Consider the following 15,273-nt stretch of genomic DNA (forward strand, 5'->3'; position numbering starts at 1 on the left):
AATACAGAAAGAACTCATATCAAATTTGCCAACTACTACCCATGCTGGCTCAATCCCAAGAATAGAAAAAAACTTAAGAGCTTGGCAAAGCATTGCCAATTAATATGAGCATAACCTGTTAAACGAATACAGAAATCTTGTGTTACTTTATGCCAGCTACATAAAATGCTGAAATCCTTTGAAAATCAAAAAAGAGCAGCAATGCAGGTGTTTTATAAGCAGGAAATGATGCATGAATGATAATCATTAGTTCCATCTCGGCCATTGCTTTATGACTTCATAGAGTGCATCTCCAGGACATGTAGTTTGTCCCAATTGTCTGTGTCCCTTCAAAGTGTAATTGGATGCCAAAGAGCCTTTCAACAAAGAACACTGAATCAGACTCAGGGCAGCTGTCTGTGCTTTGCTGTTTGGTGTCGTAGCTGCAAAAAATCAGAAATTTTATTATACAATCCAACATGTTTAAAAACAATTGAATTAAATCAGAAATTATATTGAAATTATTTAAAATTATTTAAGTTTGCTGAACTACAAGACAGACCTTACTGGTCCTCCAGACTTCATGTAATGCCCTTGCTTGACAGATGATAGCAAATCATGACTCTCCATATAATCGATCTCTATCAGTCCTGTCGCAATATCCCTGATGGGCAGAAAGAAGCCCTGAAGAACTACCTCAGCCAGGATGGAGATTGAACATATGCTAATAGCATTATTAAATCCATCACCCATCAAAGGTTAGGGGGATAAAGGAAACCAGAATCATCAGATTAGCCATTCAATTAGACTGTGGCTAATCTGATAATCATGAACTTCTCTGTCCTCATAACCCTTGATTTTCTTATTGAGTAAAAATCTGTCTAACTCTATGAATGTACTTAACAACCCAGCCTCGATAGCCCTTTGCAGTAAAGAATTTCACAGATTCACTACCTTCTAAGAAATTCCTCCTCATCTCTTTTTTTAACTGGGCAGCCCCTCTTCTGAATAAACCCCATGTTCTGACTATCTGAACTATCAGCTTCTACTGGTTCACACTGATAGCATTAAAGAGAAAAATGTGTGTGGCATAACACATATTCTATTGAATGGGGTGTTAATTTTGTTATGTAAGATGGAATCTCATAGTTACGTCAATGGATCTTTCACATTTTGTGATTATGCATCGTCCCTGACACGATTTAAGGTACGCATTTGGCCCTCGGCACAAACATGTTAGAATTCCTGTCCAATAAATAGCAATATTTTATCATTATATTAACTGCAGATTTTGAAACATTAGTGAAGGAATACTTAATCACTTTTCTGCTGATATCAACTGAATGGTTGCATTTAAACCAATTTTTGTTGTAAACACACTTTAAGTTGATAATATGAACATTTATCAGGTACGTTTTGATGTACGAGGATATTCAGAATGAGTTCATGAAATGTTGACAATTGCGAGGAGAAAAAAGCTTTTTCATTAGAATTAATCATGTTTTAGTAAGTTAATTGATATAACACAAATAGTTTGGAAGGTAACCAGTCATATTCACTCACTCATAAAGTTTCCTATGATGCTAATCCCAAGACTGACTTTGTTGAATCCTAATGTGTGGTCTCCAACTTTGGCCCATCCCCGGCCTTCGTAAAGTTTTCCATCTTCACCAATAATGAAACTAATGAGATGGAAATAAGTTATTTTAAAGAGGCATTTTTTAAAAACAATTCTCTATATATCTAACTTTATAAATTAGAATAATATATAATTGTAGATTTATAAAACATTAGTCACTTTATTCTGCAAATCAACAATATTAAAGTCAATAAGAACATAAGAAATAGGAGCAAGAGTAGGCCATCTGGCCCATTGAGCCTGCTCTGCCATTCAATAAGAACATGGCTGGTCTTTTCGTGGATTCAGCTCACTTATCCATCTGTTGACCATACCCTTAATTCATTTATTGTTCGAAAATCTACCCATCTTGGACGTAAAAACATTCAACAAGGCAGCCCCAACAGTTTCACTGGTCAGAGCAGATGCAATGGAGACAGAGGAATTGTGCAAACGGCATGGAGGTTTTGCAGAATATAGGGCGGGAGGAGGTGTAGTCTAGGTAGCTATGGGAGTCTGTGGGTTTATAGTAAATATTGGTCTGTAAACTGTCGCCAGAGGTGGAAATGGAGAGGTCAAAAAAGGGGAGGAAGGTGTCTGAGATGATCCAAGTGAATTTGAAGGTGGGGTGGAAGTTGTGGGCAAAGTTAACGAACTGCTCCTGTTCAGCCTGGGTGCAGGATGCATCACCAATGCAGGCATTGCTGTAATGGCTGAAGAGGTAGCGACCAGGTTAGAGTTAATTACGTACTGAAGAGGGACTGTTTGACATAACTGACAAAGAGGCAGGCGTAGCTGGGGCCCAGGTGAGTGCCCATGGCTACCCTCTGGATTTGGATAGCAGTCTGACTATTTAGAGCCAGTGGTGGAGTTGGAAGAGTGGTGGTGAGATAGAGCTTGGTGTCATCATCTTACATATGGAGGCCGTATACTTAGATGATGTTGTTAAGGCAGTCTGAGGGGACAAATAGGAGGAGACCATAGAAAGATCCTGAAAGGACATCAGAGGTATCAGTGCAGAAAGAAATGCTGTAGAAGCAGGAGCATCATCACGTTATTTATAAAATAATGTAAAACATAATCAGTGGTGAAGAAATTGAGGATGAAATTTGTAAACATTTTTGAGTGTTATCAATGGATTTATAATTCCAGATTTTGTAATGAAAGGGGCTGAGTTTTTAAATAATATTCAGAATCGTGTTGTCATTCAAAATGTTGCTATTTTGAGAAGAATAGAAATTTGACTAACTTCTATGTAATATTGCAAATAAAGCTGTCATCTAAAAGTAAGGATACATTTATGAAATAATTACAGTCCATCATTAAGGTCAGAAGAGAGAAAGAGCAATTAGGACAAAGATATTTGACTGAAGTAAATATACACATTATAATGAGATAAAGAGGGACCTTATGCAGATTAAATTGAAAGAAAAATAGCAACTAGAACTGCAGATCAAGGAATTAGAAAAGGTGCCAATGAAATAAATTCCATTAAGTAATTGAAGAATCTGTTTCCAACAGCACTTCAGGCAGTGCAGTCCAGATTCTAATTTTGCCAGCCTCATTTATTTATGCATGTATACTCAAAGGACATGTGTACCTACATCTCCTTCATCCCCTTGCAGTGTTTGGATTTTACTGCGTCTCCTCGTGCGTTTTACCAGAATATGTCACTTAAGCTTCTACCTCACCCACAAAGTTTGAAATTTTGCCTGTTACCCAAATCCAGGTAATTAATACACATCAAAACGAACAACAGTCCTAACACCAATTGCAGGGAAGACACATAGAAAAAAAGTGGAAGCAGGAATAGACCATTCAGCCCTGAAACCTTCTCCACCGTTTAATATAATCATGGCTGATCATCAAATTAATTTCTGCTTTCTCCCCATACCCTTTGATTCCTTTGTCCCTAAGAACTACATCTCACTTCTTCTTGAAAACATTAAATGCTTTGGCCTCAATCATTTTCTGTGACAGAGAATTTCAGATTTACCACTCCATGGATGAAGAAGTTTCTCCTCAGCTCAGTCCTAAATGGCCTACGCTATATCCTTAAGCTGTGACTCCCCCGTCATGGGAACATCATTCCTGCATTTATCTGGTCTAGTTCGATTATAATTTTAGAGGTTTCTCTGGAATCACCCCTCTTTCTTATAAATTCAAATTAATGTAATCCTGGTCAATCCAGTTTGTCTTAAATGACAGTCTTGGCATCCCAGGAATCAGTCTGTTAAACCTCATAGCCAAAACATCCTTCCTTAGATAGGGAGACTGAACACAAATACTGCAAACCCTGGTGTAATTGTAGCAAGACATCCCTGCTCCTGTACTCACACCTCTCACTATGAAGGTCAACATACCAGTTACTTATTCACCAACTGCATTCTTTCAGTGACTGGTATACAAGAACAGCTAGGTTACATTGCACTTGCCCCATTCCCAATATACCATTATTCATGTTGTGATCTACCTTCTTGTTTATGTTACTGAAGAAGATAACCTCACATTTATCCATATTGCACTTCATCTGCCATGCCTTTGCCTACTCTTAAATTTTCCAAATCACACTGAAGCATTTCCACATCCTCCTCACAAATCACCCTCACACACACAATTTGGTATCATCTGCAAACATTTAGTTCCTCATCTAAATTATTATTATATATTGCCAATAGATGGGACCCAAGCACTGATTCCTATGTTACTGCACTAGTCATTGCCTGCCACTCAGAAAAAGGCCCATTTATTGCTACTATTTGTTTACTGTCTGCCAACCAGTTCTCCATCCATGGAGGCACACAATTCCCAATCCCATACACTTTAATTTTACTTGCTAATCTCTTAAGTGGAACCTTATCAAAAGCCTTCTAAAAGTCAAAGTAAACTACATCCATTGGTTTCCCTTATCAACTCTGCTGGTTAGATCTTAAGAAGTTCCTGTAGATTTATCAAGCATGATTTCCCTTTCACAAATCCCTGCTGATTCTGTCCAATCCTGCCAATATTTTCCAGGTGCTCAGCTATTTTTTTTTTCTGTACTCATTCATGGTATGAGGGCATTTCTGGCCAGGCCAGCATTTATTGCCCCTGCAAAACAAGTATACCGTTTTGGATACTGTTGGGGGCGGTACTTACTAGGGCTATGCAGTGGGGTGCAGGTCTCTGGCACAGAGTCTGTCCTGGTTGCACAGAAGGGAAGGAGGGAAAGGAGGAGAGTGTTAGTCACTGAGGACACAATAGTCAGAGGGTCGGATAGAAGGTTTGATGGGAATGAACGAGACTCACGGTTGTTGTGTTGCCTTCCAGGTGCCAGGGTCCGTGATGTCTCGGATCACGTCTTTGGCATCCTGAAAGGAGAGGGTGACCAGCCCTAAGTCGTGATCCATGTAGGTACCAATGACATAGGTAGAGAGAGGGATAGGGATGTAAGGCAGGATTTCAGGGAGCTAGGGTGGAAGCTGAGAGCTAAAACAAGCAGAGTTGTTATCTCTAGTTTGTTACCCGTGCCATATGATACGGAGGCAAGGAATAGGGAGAGATATCAGCTGAACACGTGGCTGCAGGGATGCAGGGAGGGTTTCAGGTACTTGGATAATTGGGGCTCATTCTGGGGAAGGTGGGACCTCTACAAACAGGATGGTCTTCACTTGAACCAGAGGGATACTAATATCCTGGGTGGGAAATTTGCTGGTGCTATATGGATGGATTTAAACTAGCTCAGGAGGGAGATGAGAACCTGATGTGTAGTTCCAGTGCACAGGAGAATGAGAGTAGGGAGGACATGCACAGGATTTCATAGTCACAGAAATGTGCTGCAGACAGCAAGCTGTATTGAAGTGTGTCTACTTCAACGCCAGAAGTAACCGAAATAAGGTAGGTGAGCTTGCAGCCTGGATCGACACCTGGGGCTTTGATGTTGTGGCCACTTTGGGGACATGGATAGAGCAGAGTGAGGAATGGATGTTGCAGGTTCCAGGATTTAGATCTTTCATTAAGAGGGGGAGGTGTGGCCTTGTTAGTCAAGGACAGTATAATGGTGGCTGAAAGCTTTTGACGAAGACTTGTCTACTAAGGTAGTATGGGCTGAGGTTAGAAGCAGGAGAGCAGAGGTCACACAGCTGGGAGTTTTTTATAGGCCTCCACTGAGTTCCAGGGATATGGAGGAGAGGATCGGCAAAACGATTCTGGGTAGGAGTGAAAGGAACAGGGTGGTCATTATGGGGGACTTTAACTTCCCCAACATTGATTGGAAATGTTATAGCTCGAGTACGTCAGATGGATCAGTTTTTGTCCAATGTGTACAGGAGGGTTTCCTGACACAGTGTGTCAAAGGGCCGACAAGAGGGGAGGCTACACAGGATCTGGTGCCTGGTAATGAACCAGGCAGGTGTTTGATTTAATGATAGGTGAGCACGTTGGAGAGAGTGACCATAATTCAGTTATGTTATGTTTAGCGATAGAAAGGGCTAGTCACAGGGCAAGAGTTATCAATGGGGCAAGGGCAATTATAATGCAAGACTTAGGATGCATAGAATGGGGTGGCAAAATGCAGGAGTTGGCGACAATCAAAATGTGGAGCTGGTTTAAGGAAAAGATATTGCATGTCCCTGATAGGTATGTCCCTGTCAGGCAGGGAGGAAGTGATAAGGTAAGGGAACTGCGGATTACTACAGAAATTGCATCTCCTGTTAAGCAGAAGAAGGAGGCTTATGTGACAATGAGACAAGATGGTTCAGATGAGGCTATGGAGAGTTGCAGATCAGCTAGGAAGGATTTAAAGAAAGAGTAAAGAAGAGCAAAGCGAGGACATGAGCAGTCTTTAGCAGGTAGAATAAAGGAGAACCATAAAACTTTCTATAGGTATGTGATGAACAAAAGGATGACTAGGGAAGAAATAGGGCCACTCAGAGACAGAAATAGGAAGTTGTGTATGGACTCTGTGGAAATTGGAGAGTTGCTAAATGAATATTTCTCATTGGTTTTCACTCAGGAAAGGGAAAATATAGTTAAGGAGAAGAACGAGATATGAGTTGTTAGACTAGAAAGGATTGAGGTTAGTAAGGAAGAAGTGTTATCAATTCTAGAGGGAGGGAAAGTAGACAAGTCCCCTGGGCCGGATGGGATTTATCCAAAGATTCTCTGGAAAGCTAGGGAGGAGGTGTTGGAGACTTTGGCTTTGATCTTTGAGTCATCATGGTCTACATGTTTAATACTAGACGACTAGAGGATTGCAAATGTTGTGACTTTGTTCAAGAAGGGCAGTAGATATGACCCAGGTAATTATAGACCAGTGAGCCTTACATCTGTTGTCAGAAAAGTTTTGGAAAGGATTATAAGAGATAGGATTTATAATCATCTAGCAAGCAACAATTTGATTTCAGATAGTCAACATGGTTTCGTCAAGGGCAGGTCATGTCTCACAAACCTCACTGAGTTTTTTGAGAAGGTGACCAAGCATGTGGATGAGGGTAGGGCAGTTGACGTGATGTAGATGGAATTCAGTAAAGCCTTTGATAAGGTTCCACATGGTAGGCTGCTGGAGAAAATGCAGAGGCATGGGTTTGAGGGTGATTTAGCAGTTTGGATTAGAAACTGGATATATTGCAGAATTGGGCTGAGAGGTGACAAATGGAGTTCAATGCAAATAAACGTGAGGTGATCCACTTTGGGAAGAAGAACAGGAAGTCTGAATACTGGGTCAATGGAAAGATTCTTGGTAGTGTGGATGTGTAGAGAGATCTTGGAGTCCATGTACATAGATCCTTGAAAGTTGACCCCCAGGTTGATAGTGCTGTTAAGAAGGCATACAATGTGTTAGGTATTATTGGTAGAGGGATTGAGTTCTGGAGCCATAACATCATGCTGCAACTATACAAAACGCTAATGATGCCGCACTTGGAATAGTGTGTACAGTTCTGGTCGCCCCTTTACAGGAAGGATGTGGAAGCATTGGAAAAGGTGCAGAGGAGATTTGCCAGGAGGTTGCCTGGAATGAAGCTCTTATAAGGAAAGCCTGAGAGACTTGGGTCTGTTCTCATTAGAAAGAAGAAGGCTAAGAGGGGATTTGTTAGAGACATAAAAGATGATCAGAGGATTAGATAGGGTAGACAGTGATAGTATTTTTCCTAGGATGATGATGTCAGTTTGTACAAGGGGGCATAGCAACGAATTGAGGGGTGATAGATTTAAGGCAGATGTCAGAGGCAGGTTCTTTACTCAGAGAGTGGTAAGGGCATGGAATGCCCTGCCTGCCATTGTAGTTAACTCAGCCACATGAGGGAGATTTAAACAATCCTTGGATAAGCACATGGATGATTTGGGATAGTGTAGGGGGACGAGCTTAGATTAGTTCACAGGTCGGTGCGACCAAGGGTCAAAGGGCCTGTTCTATGTTCTATGAATCACATGTAGCCCAGACCAGGTAAGGATGGCAGCTTCCTTTCCTCAACAACATTCATGAACCTGATGGATTTTTCTGACAATCAGCAATGGATTCATGGTCATCATTAGACTCTTAATTCCAAATATTTATACAATTCAAATTCCACCATAGAACATAGAACATAGAACATTACAGCGTAGTACAGGCCCTTTGGCCCTCGATGTTGCGCCGACCTGTCATACCCTTACTACTCTCTGAGTAAAAAAACTACCTCTGACATCTGTGCTATATCTATCACCCCTCAATTTAAAGCTATGCCCCCTCGTGCTCGCCGTCACCATACTTGGAAAAAGGCTCTCCCTGTCCACCCTATCTAACCCTCTGATTATCTTGTATGTCTCTATTAAGTCACCTCTCAACCTTCTTCTCTCTAACGAAAACAGCCTCAAGTCCTTCAGCATTTCCTCATAAAACCTTCCTTCCATACCAGGCAACATCCTAGTAAATCTCCTCTGCACCCTTTCCAAAGCTTCCACATCCTTCTTAATGGGGTGACCAGAACTGTACACAATACTCCAAGTGCGGCCGCACCAGAGTTTTGTACAGCTGTAGCATAACCTCATGGTTCCTGAACTCGATCCCTCTATTAATAAAAGCTAAAACACTGTATGCCTTCTTAACAACCCTGTCAACCTGGGTGGCAACTTTCTGTGTACCTGGACACCGAGATCTCTCTGCTCATCTGCACTCCCAAGAATCTTACCATTAGCCCAGTACTTTGCATTCCGGTTACTCCGACCAAAGTGTATCACCTCACACTTGTCCACATTAAACTCCATTTGCCACCTCTCAGCCCAGCTCTGCAGCTTATCTATGTCTCTCTGTAACGTACAACATCCTTCGTCACTATCCACAACTCCCCCAATCTTAGTGTCGTCTGCAAATTTACTAACCCACCCTTCTATGCCCTCATCCAGGTCGTTTATAAAAATGACGAACAGCAGCGGACCCAACACAACCCTTGAGGTACACCACTGCTAACTGGACTCCAGGATGAACATTTCCCATCAACCACTACCCTCTGTCTTCTTTCAGCAAGCCAATTATTGATCCAAACTGCTATGTTTCCCACAATCCCATTCTTTCGCATTTTGTACAATAGCCTATTGTGGGGAACCTTATCGAACGCCTTGCCGAAATCCAAATACACCACATCAACCGGTTTACTCTCATCTACCTGTTTGGTCACCTTCTCAAAGAACTCAATAAGGTTTGTGAGGCACGACCTACCCTTCACAAAACCGTGCTGACTGTCCCTAATCAAATTATTCTTTTCTGGATGATTATAAATCCTATCTCTTATAACCTTTTCCAACACTTTACCAACAACTGAAGTAAGGCTCACTGGTCTATAATTACCTGGGTTGTCTCTACTCCCCTTCTTGAACAGAGGAACCACATTCGCTATCCTCCAGTCTTCTGGCACTATTCCTGTAGACAATGACGATTTAAAGATCAATGCCAAAGGCACGGCAATCTCCTCCCTGGCTTCCCAGAGGATCCTAGGATAAATCCCATCCAGCCCAGCAGACCTATCTATTTTCACACTCTGCAGGATTTCTAATACCTCCTCCTTGTGAACTTCAATCACACCTAGTCTAGTAGCCTGTATCTCAGTATTCTCCTCGACAACATTGTCATTTTCTAGAGTGAATACTGTCGAAAAATATTCATTAAGTGCTTCCCCTATCTTCTCTGACTCCACACACAACTTCCCACTACTATCCTTGATTGGCCCTAATCTTACTCTCGTCATTCTTTTATTCCTTAAATACCTATAGAAAGCCTTAGGGTTTACCCTGATCCTATCTGCCAACAACTTCTCATGTCTCTTCCTGTCTCTTCCGAGCTCTCTCTTTAGGTCTTTCCTGGCTACCTTGTAACCCTCAAGTACCCTAACTGAGCCTTCACATCTCATCCTAACATAAGCCTTCTTCTTCCTCTTGACCAGCAAACCACGGCTCCCGCTCTCTACAGCTTCCTCCCTGCCTGACAGGTACATACTTATCTAGGACACACAGGAGCTTTTCGTTGAATAAGCTCCACATTTCTAATGTGCCCAGCCCCTGCAGTTTCCTTCCCCATTCTATGCTTCCTAAATCTTGCCTAATCGCATTGTAATTGCCTTTCCCCCTGCTGTAACTCTTGCCCAGTGGTATAGACCTATCCCTTTATATCACTAAAGTAAACATAACAGAATTGTGATCGCTATCACCAAAGTGCTCACCTACATCGAGTCTAACACCTGGCCGAGCTCATTACCCAGTACCAAATCTAATGTGGCTTTGCCCCTTGTTGACCATCTGCCATGGAGAGTATCAAACCCGGCTTTCCAGAACATTATTTAGGTCTCTTGGTTAATAGTCCAGCGATAATACCACTATGCCATCACTTCCTCTAAATCTTTTATAATACCCTCTTGCATTTTCCCCACTATTGATAACCAGTCTCCAAATCCCTGTTTTCTCTCCACCTTCTGCTCTAAATAGAGGGGTTACATTAGTTACCCTCCACTCCAAAGGAACTGTTTGAGAGCCAAAAAAATCTTGAAAGATGACCATCAATGCATTTGCTATTTCAAATGCCACTTCCTTAAATACGCTGGGATGCAGATTATTAGGACCTGTGGATTTATCCGTCTTTAATTCTGTCAATCTTCCCAAAAATATTTCCATACTATTATTGATTTCCTTCAGTTCCTCCCTCCTACTAGATTCTGTGTTCCCTGACATATTTGGGATGTTATTTGTGTCCTTTGTGAAGACAGAACCAAAAATACAGCTGTACAGGGTGCTGGTGAGGGCGGTGTACTGGCACTGGAGGGGCTGCAGAGGAGGTTCACTCAGTTGATTCTGGAGTCGAGGAGTTGGCTTATGAGGGGAGACTGAATAGACTGGGATTGTATTCATTGGAATTCATAAGAATGAGGGGGGATCTTATAGAAACATATAAAATTATGAAGGGAATAGGTAAGATAGAAGTAGAGAGGATGTTTCCACTGGTGGGTAGGACAAGAGGACATAACCTCAAGGATAGAGGGAGCAGATTTAGAACTGAATTGTGAAGGCACTTTTTCACCCAGAGGGTTGTAAATCTGTGGAATTTCCTGCCCAGTGAAGTAGTTGACGGCACTTCAGTAAATGTTTTTAAAACTAAGATAGATTTTTGTTTGAACAATAATGGAATTAAGGGAGACAGTGAGAGGATGTGTAGGTGGAGCTGAGTCCACAAAAGGGTCAGCCATGATCTTATTGAATGGCAGAGCAGGCTTAAGGATCAGTTGTCCTACTCCTGCTCCTAGTTATTATGTTTTTATGTTCTTTTGTACATATTTAATTCATCTATCATTCCTTTGCTCCCCATTATAACTTCCCCTCTTTCATCTGTAAGAGATCTATATTTGTCTTCACTAATCATTTTCTCTTTACATATCTATGGAAGCTTTTACAATTAGTTTGTGTGTTCTCTTGCAATCATACTTCATTTTCTCCCCGTCTTAATCATTCAATTTGCCTTCCTTTGCTGAAATCAAAGCTCCCAAATCTCAGGTCTACTGGTTTTTCTGAACAATTTCTTTGTGTCTTCCTTGGTTCAAAACTATCCTTAATTTCCCTTGTGAGCTATAGTCAGCCACCTTTCCCATTTTATATTTGAACAGGAATGAACAATTGTTGCAGTTCACCCATGAACTAAGGATCATAGAACCACAGAATCCCTACAGTGTGGAAACAGGCCATTCAGCCCAGTGAGTCTAACCAACCCTCCGAACAGCATCCCACCCAGAAACACCACCTTACCCTATCTCTGTAACCCTACATTTCCCATGGCTAGTCCACCTAGACTGCACATCCCTGGACACTATAGATAATTTAGCAAGGCCAGTTCTTTAAATGTGTGCCATTGCCTGTCCACTGTTATCCCTTTAAGTAATATTCCCCAATTTATTGTACATGCCTCATATCATTGTAGTTTCTTGTATTTAGATTAGTTAATCATTACATTGTTTCCGTGGGACATTTACTGTCTCGTGTATATATGGTTTCTTTTGTGGGAGACATATAATACTTTCATTATTGGCTTTACAATGTCAGGAACCTGTTCTGTGATTTCTAGAGAATTCAGGCAAGAATCACGCACTGGATTTTATTTAACAAAGGAAAGTATTGGTATATTCCTTTTCAACATGGACCAATATGGAGATAAATGAAGAGCTCCCAATTTGATTGCATTTTATTAAATGTAATAAACACAGGATACTATTGGGTCAGTAATAATTGCTTCATTGCACCTAAGCCTTTCTCATAGCTAGATTTAAATGACTCCTTGAATTATGACTCCCAGAGAAAACATTTTTTCCCCTGCATCTTAGGAATTCCGAAGCTCCTTGGATGCTGCCTGAACTACTGTGCTCTTCCAGCACCACTAATCCAGAATCTTAGGAATTCCCTTTGACCAATATAGTAAGTGAGCATCCTCTGTAACATGTCAATACAATTAACCTTCTGAGTGTGGATGATAAATTGTATCTGCTTACCTTGGACTACAAGAATGATACCGAAGAAAAAAAAGAGGACCTTAATTCTCTAAACTAAAAAAAAGAAACTCAATGATTAGCCTTTTAAAATAAATATTTTTGCCTCTTAAAAACATGACAGTCATAGATTATTTCCCAGGTTCAGTGTTATATCGAGTTAAGTTCTTCAGTATCTCATCATAATTCATAAGAATTAATTTAAACTTGTGTACTAACTCACTGTTTTATTTCTGTTTGAACCATTTCTTGCACATATTAACACAGATGGCACGGTGGCACAGTGGTTAGCACTGTTGCCTCACAGCGCCAGAGACCTGGATTCAATTCCCGCCTCAGGCGACTGACTGTGGAGTTTGTACAATCTCCCCGTGTCAGCGTGGATTTCCTCCAGGTGCTCCGGTTTCCTCCCACAGTCCAAAAAATGTGCAGGTCAGGTGAATTGGCCATACTAAATTGCCTGTCGTGTTAGGTGTAGGGGAATGGGTCTGGGCGGGTCGGTGTGGACTTGTTGGGCAGAAGGGCCTGTTTCCACACTGTAAGTAATCTAATCTAATAACATACACAAAGGATATCATGGCTACAATCATTACCTCATGTTGTTAGATGACCGGGAATTGAAAGCATGTTGTTTTTCATATCTTCACGGAATGCAGGTGTCATTTCCTAGCTTTACATTTATTGCCTGTCGCTAACAAAGCCCCTTCTTGTGAATCATAAATACAGCTTTATTAATGTCAGTATCACTCCAAAGATGAAGAAAAAGGAAATGTATTCAATTCCTGTTTACGGTCTTTTTATAGAATTTTACATTTTTATAGAATTTTAATTTTTTTCAGTCAATATAAACAAACAGTTCAGTGAATATTGTATATATATCATGATTTGAACACTTGAATACAAATAAGGAAAAACTCATCTACTTGCTACTCATTTTGTCTACATGTAGTCATTTTGGTATCCCTTATATCAGTCATTAAAATAAATCTTGGTATCACTATATGGCACACGGATTGAGTTGATGATAGTCACCATGACACTAAATAAGTCAAACCTAATACACTGAGGACAGTAAGAGGTAAGGAAACTCCGATGTCTACCACTTGTTCTGCTATGTATCTTAGTCATTAAACCGGTTCTGGGGACTTGCTGTTTGTTCATCAATAGATATTCAAAATGAATTTGCATCAATGTGAGACGATGTTTAATAGCTAATGTGTTCAGAAATAAATTTGGAAAATGTTTTGCATCATTTTGATAATATCAAGTAACAAGGCCTCAGTGACATATGAACTCTGAGCTATCATTATTCTCTTGGAACAGACTTGTTATTTAATATTTGACATCATTTCTATGTGCAAAACACCAATATTTAACTAGCAGGTAATCAATTAACACAATCTTTATTCGCAAGAAAAAAAACAAAAAGATTGAAATGAAAATAAGCGAAACAAAGAGGGATTATGATAAATGATCAGCAGCTGACACAAAAGTGTATTCCAAAGTATTATAGGCACTTAAATAGTAAAGTAGATTAGATTCTCTGCAGTGTAGAAACAGGCCATTTTATGGTATTTCAAATGCTCATCCAAGTCTTTTTTAAAGACTGTGAAGTTTCCCACCTCAGCTACTGTCCCAGCGCATTTTAGTTTCCACCATCTTCTGAGTGAATTTTGTTTTCTTCAACTCCCCTCTAAACCTCTTTCACCTTTCACCTCAAAATTATGTCCTTTTGTTTTGAGGGGTATAACAAATCAGTCAGTTTAACTTCAGTAGTGGGGAAACTTCTAGAATCAATCATTTATGATAGAATTTGTTTTATTCACTCGTGAGACATGAGAATCACTGCTGGACAAACATTTATTGCCTGTCCCTAGTTGTCCGTGAGAAGGTGGTGGTACATTGTCTTCTTGTACTGCTACACCCCAGATGCTGTGGGTAGTCACACAATGCAATTAGGAAGGGAATTCCAGGATTTTGACCCAGCGATAGTTAAGGAATGGCAACATGTTTCCTCGATGGTGAGGTGGTTTGGATGAGAATTTGCAGGTGGTGGTGTTCTCATATATGGGTGCCCGTGTTCTTCGAGATGGAAGTGGTCATGGGCTTGAAAGACGGTGCCTAAAGATTTCTGGTGAATTTCTGCAGTGCATTTTGTTGTCATATGGGGGATAATTAGGGACAGCCAGCGTGGACTTCCAAAGGGGACATCATGTTTGATTGGATTGTTGGAGTTTTTTGAAGAAATAAGAGAGTGTGTGGATGAAGATAATGGTGTTGATGTGGCATAAAATACATTTGTCATAGTATTATACAACAGATTTGTGGGGAATGTTATAGGTAATGGAATAATTAGTACAGTAGCAATGTGAAAAATTGGTGGAGTGATAGGAAACAGAGGTTAATGCATCTTTTTCAAGTTGGAGGAAGGTTTGTAGTAGAATTCCCCAGGGGTTGATACTGTGAACCCTGCTTTTCCTGACACATATTAATGGTCTTGATGTGCAGGGACCAATTTTAAAATTTATGGATGATACAAAACTCAGACGTATTATAAGGTGGACAGTATAGAACTCCAAAAGGACATAGACAAGTTGGAGGAATGGGCAGACTGTTAAAAGATGAAGTTCAATGTGGAGAAAGATGAGGTAATGCATTTTAATAGAAAGAACATGAACGGACAATATGAAAGAAAGGGCA

The 15,273-nt window shown here is 40.5% G+C and overlaps 1 protein-coding gene across 1 annotated transcript; it reads right to left on the reverse strand.

Moving 5' to 3' along the window:
- Positions 1-246: 246 nt before the first annotated feature.
- pglyrp5 (peptidoglycan recognition protein 5) lies at positions 247-4,986 on the reverse strand. The gene is made up of 3 exons (XM_087992208.1): positions 4,886-4,986; positions 1,543-1,661; positions 247-422 (listed from the first exon to the last, which is right to left on the reverse strand). The coding sequence occupies exons 1-3, from the start codon at positions 4,984-4,986 to the stop codon at positions 247-249; spliced, it is 396 nt and encodes a 131-aa protein (XP_087848334.1).
- Positions 4,987-15,273: the final 10,287 nt, after the last annotated feature.

Source organism: Chiloscyllium plagiosum, unplaced genomic scaffold (genome assembly GCF_037043375.1).
Source record: "Chiloscyllium plagiosum isolate Xiang-an unplaced genomic scaffold, Cpla_swu_hap1 HiC_scaffold_1, whole genome shotgun sequence".
Taxonomy (NCBI): Eukaryota; Metazoa; Chordata; class Chondrichthyes; order Orectolobiformes; family Hemiscylliidae; genus Chiloscyllium; species Chiloscyllium plagiosum.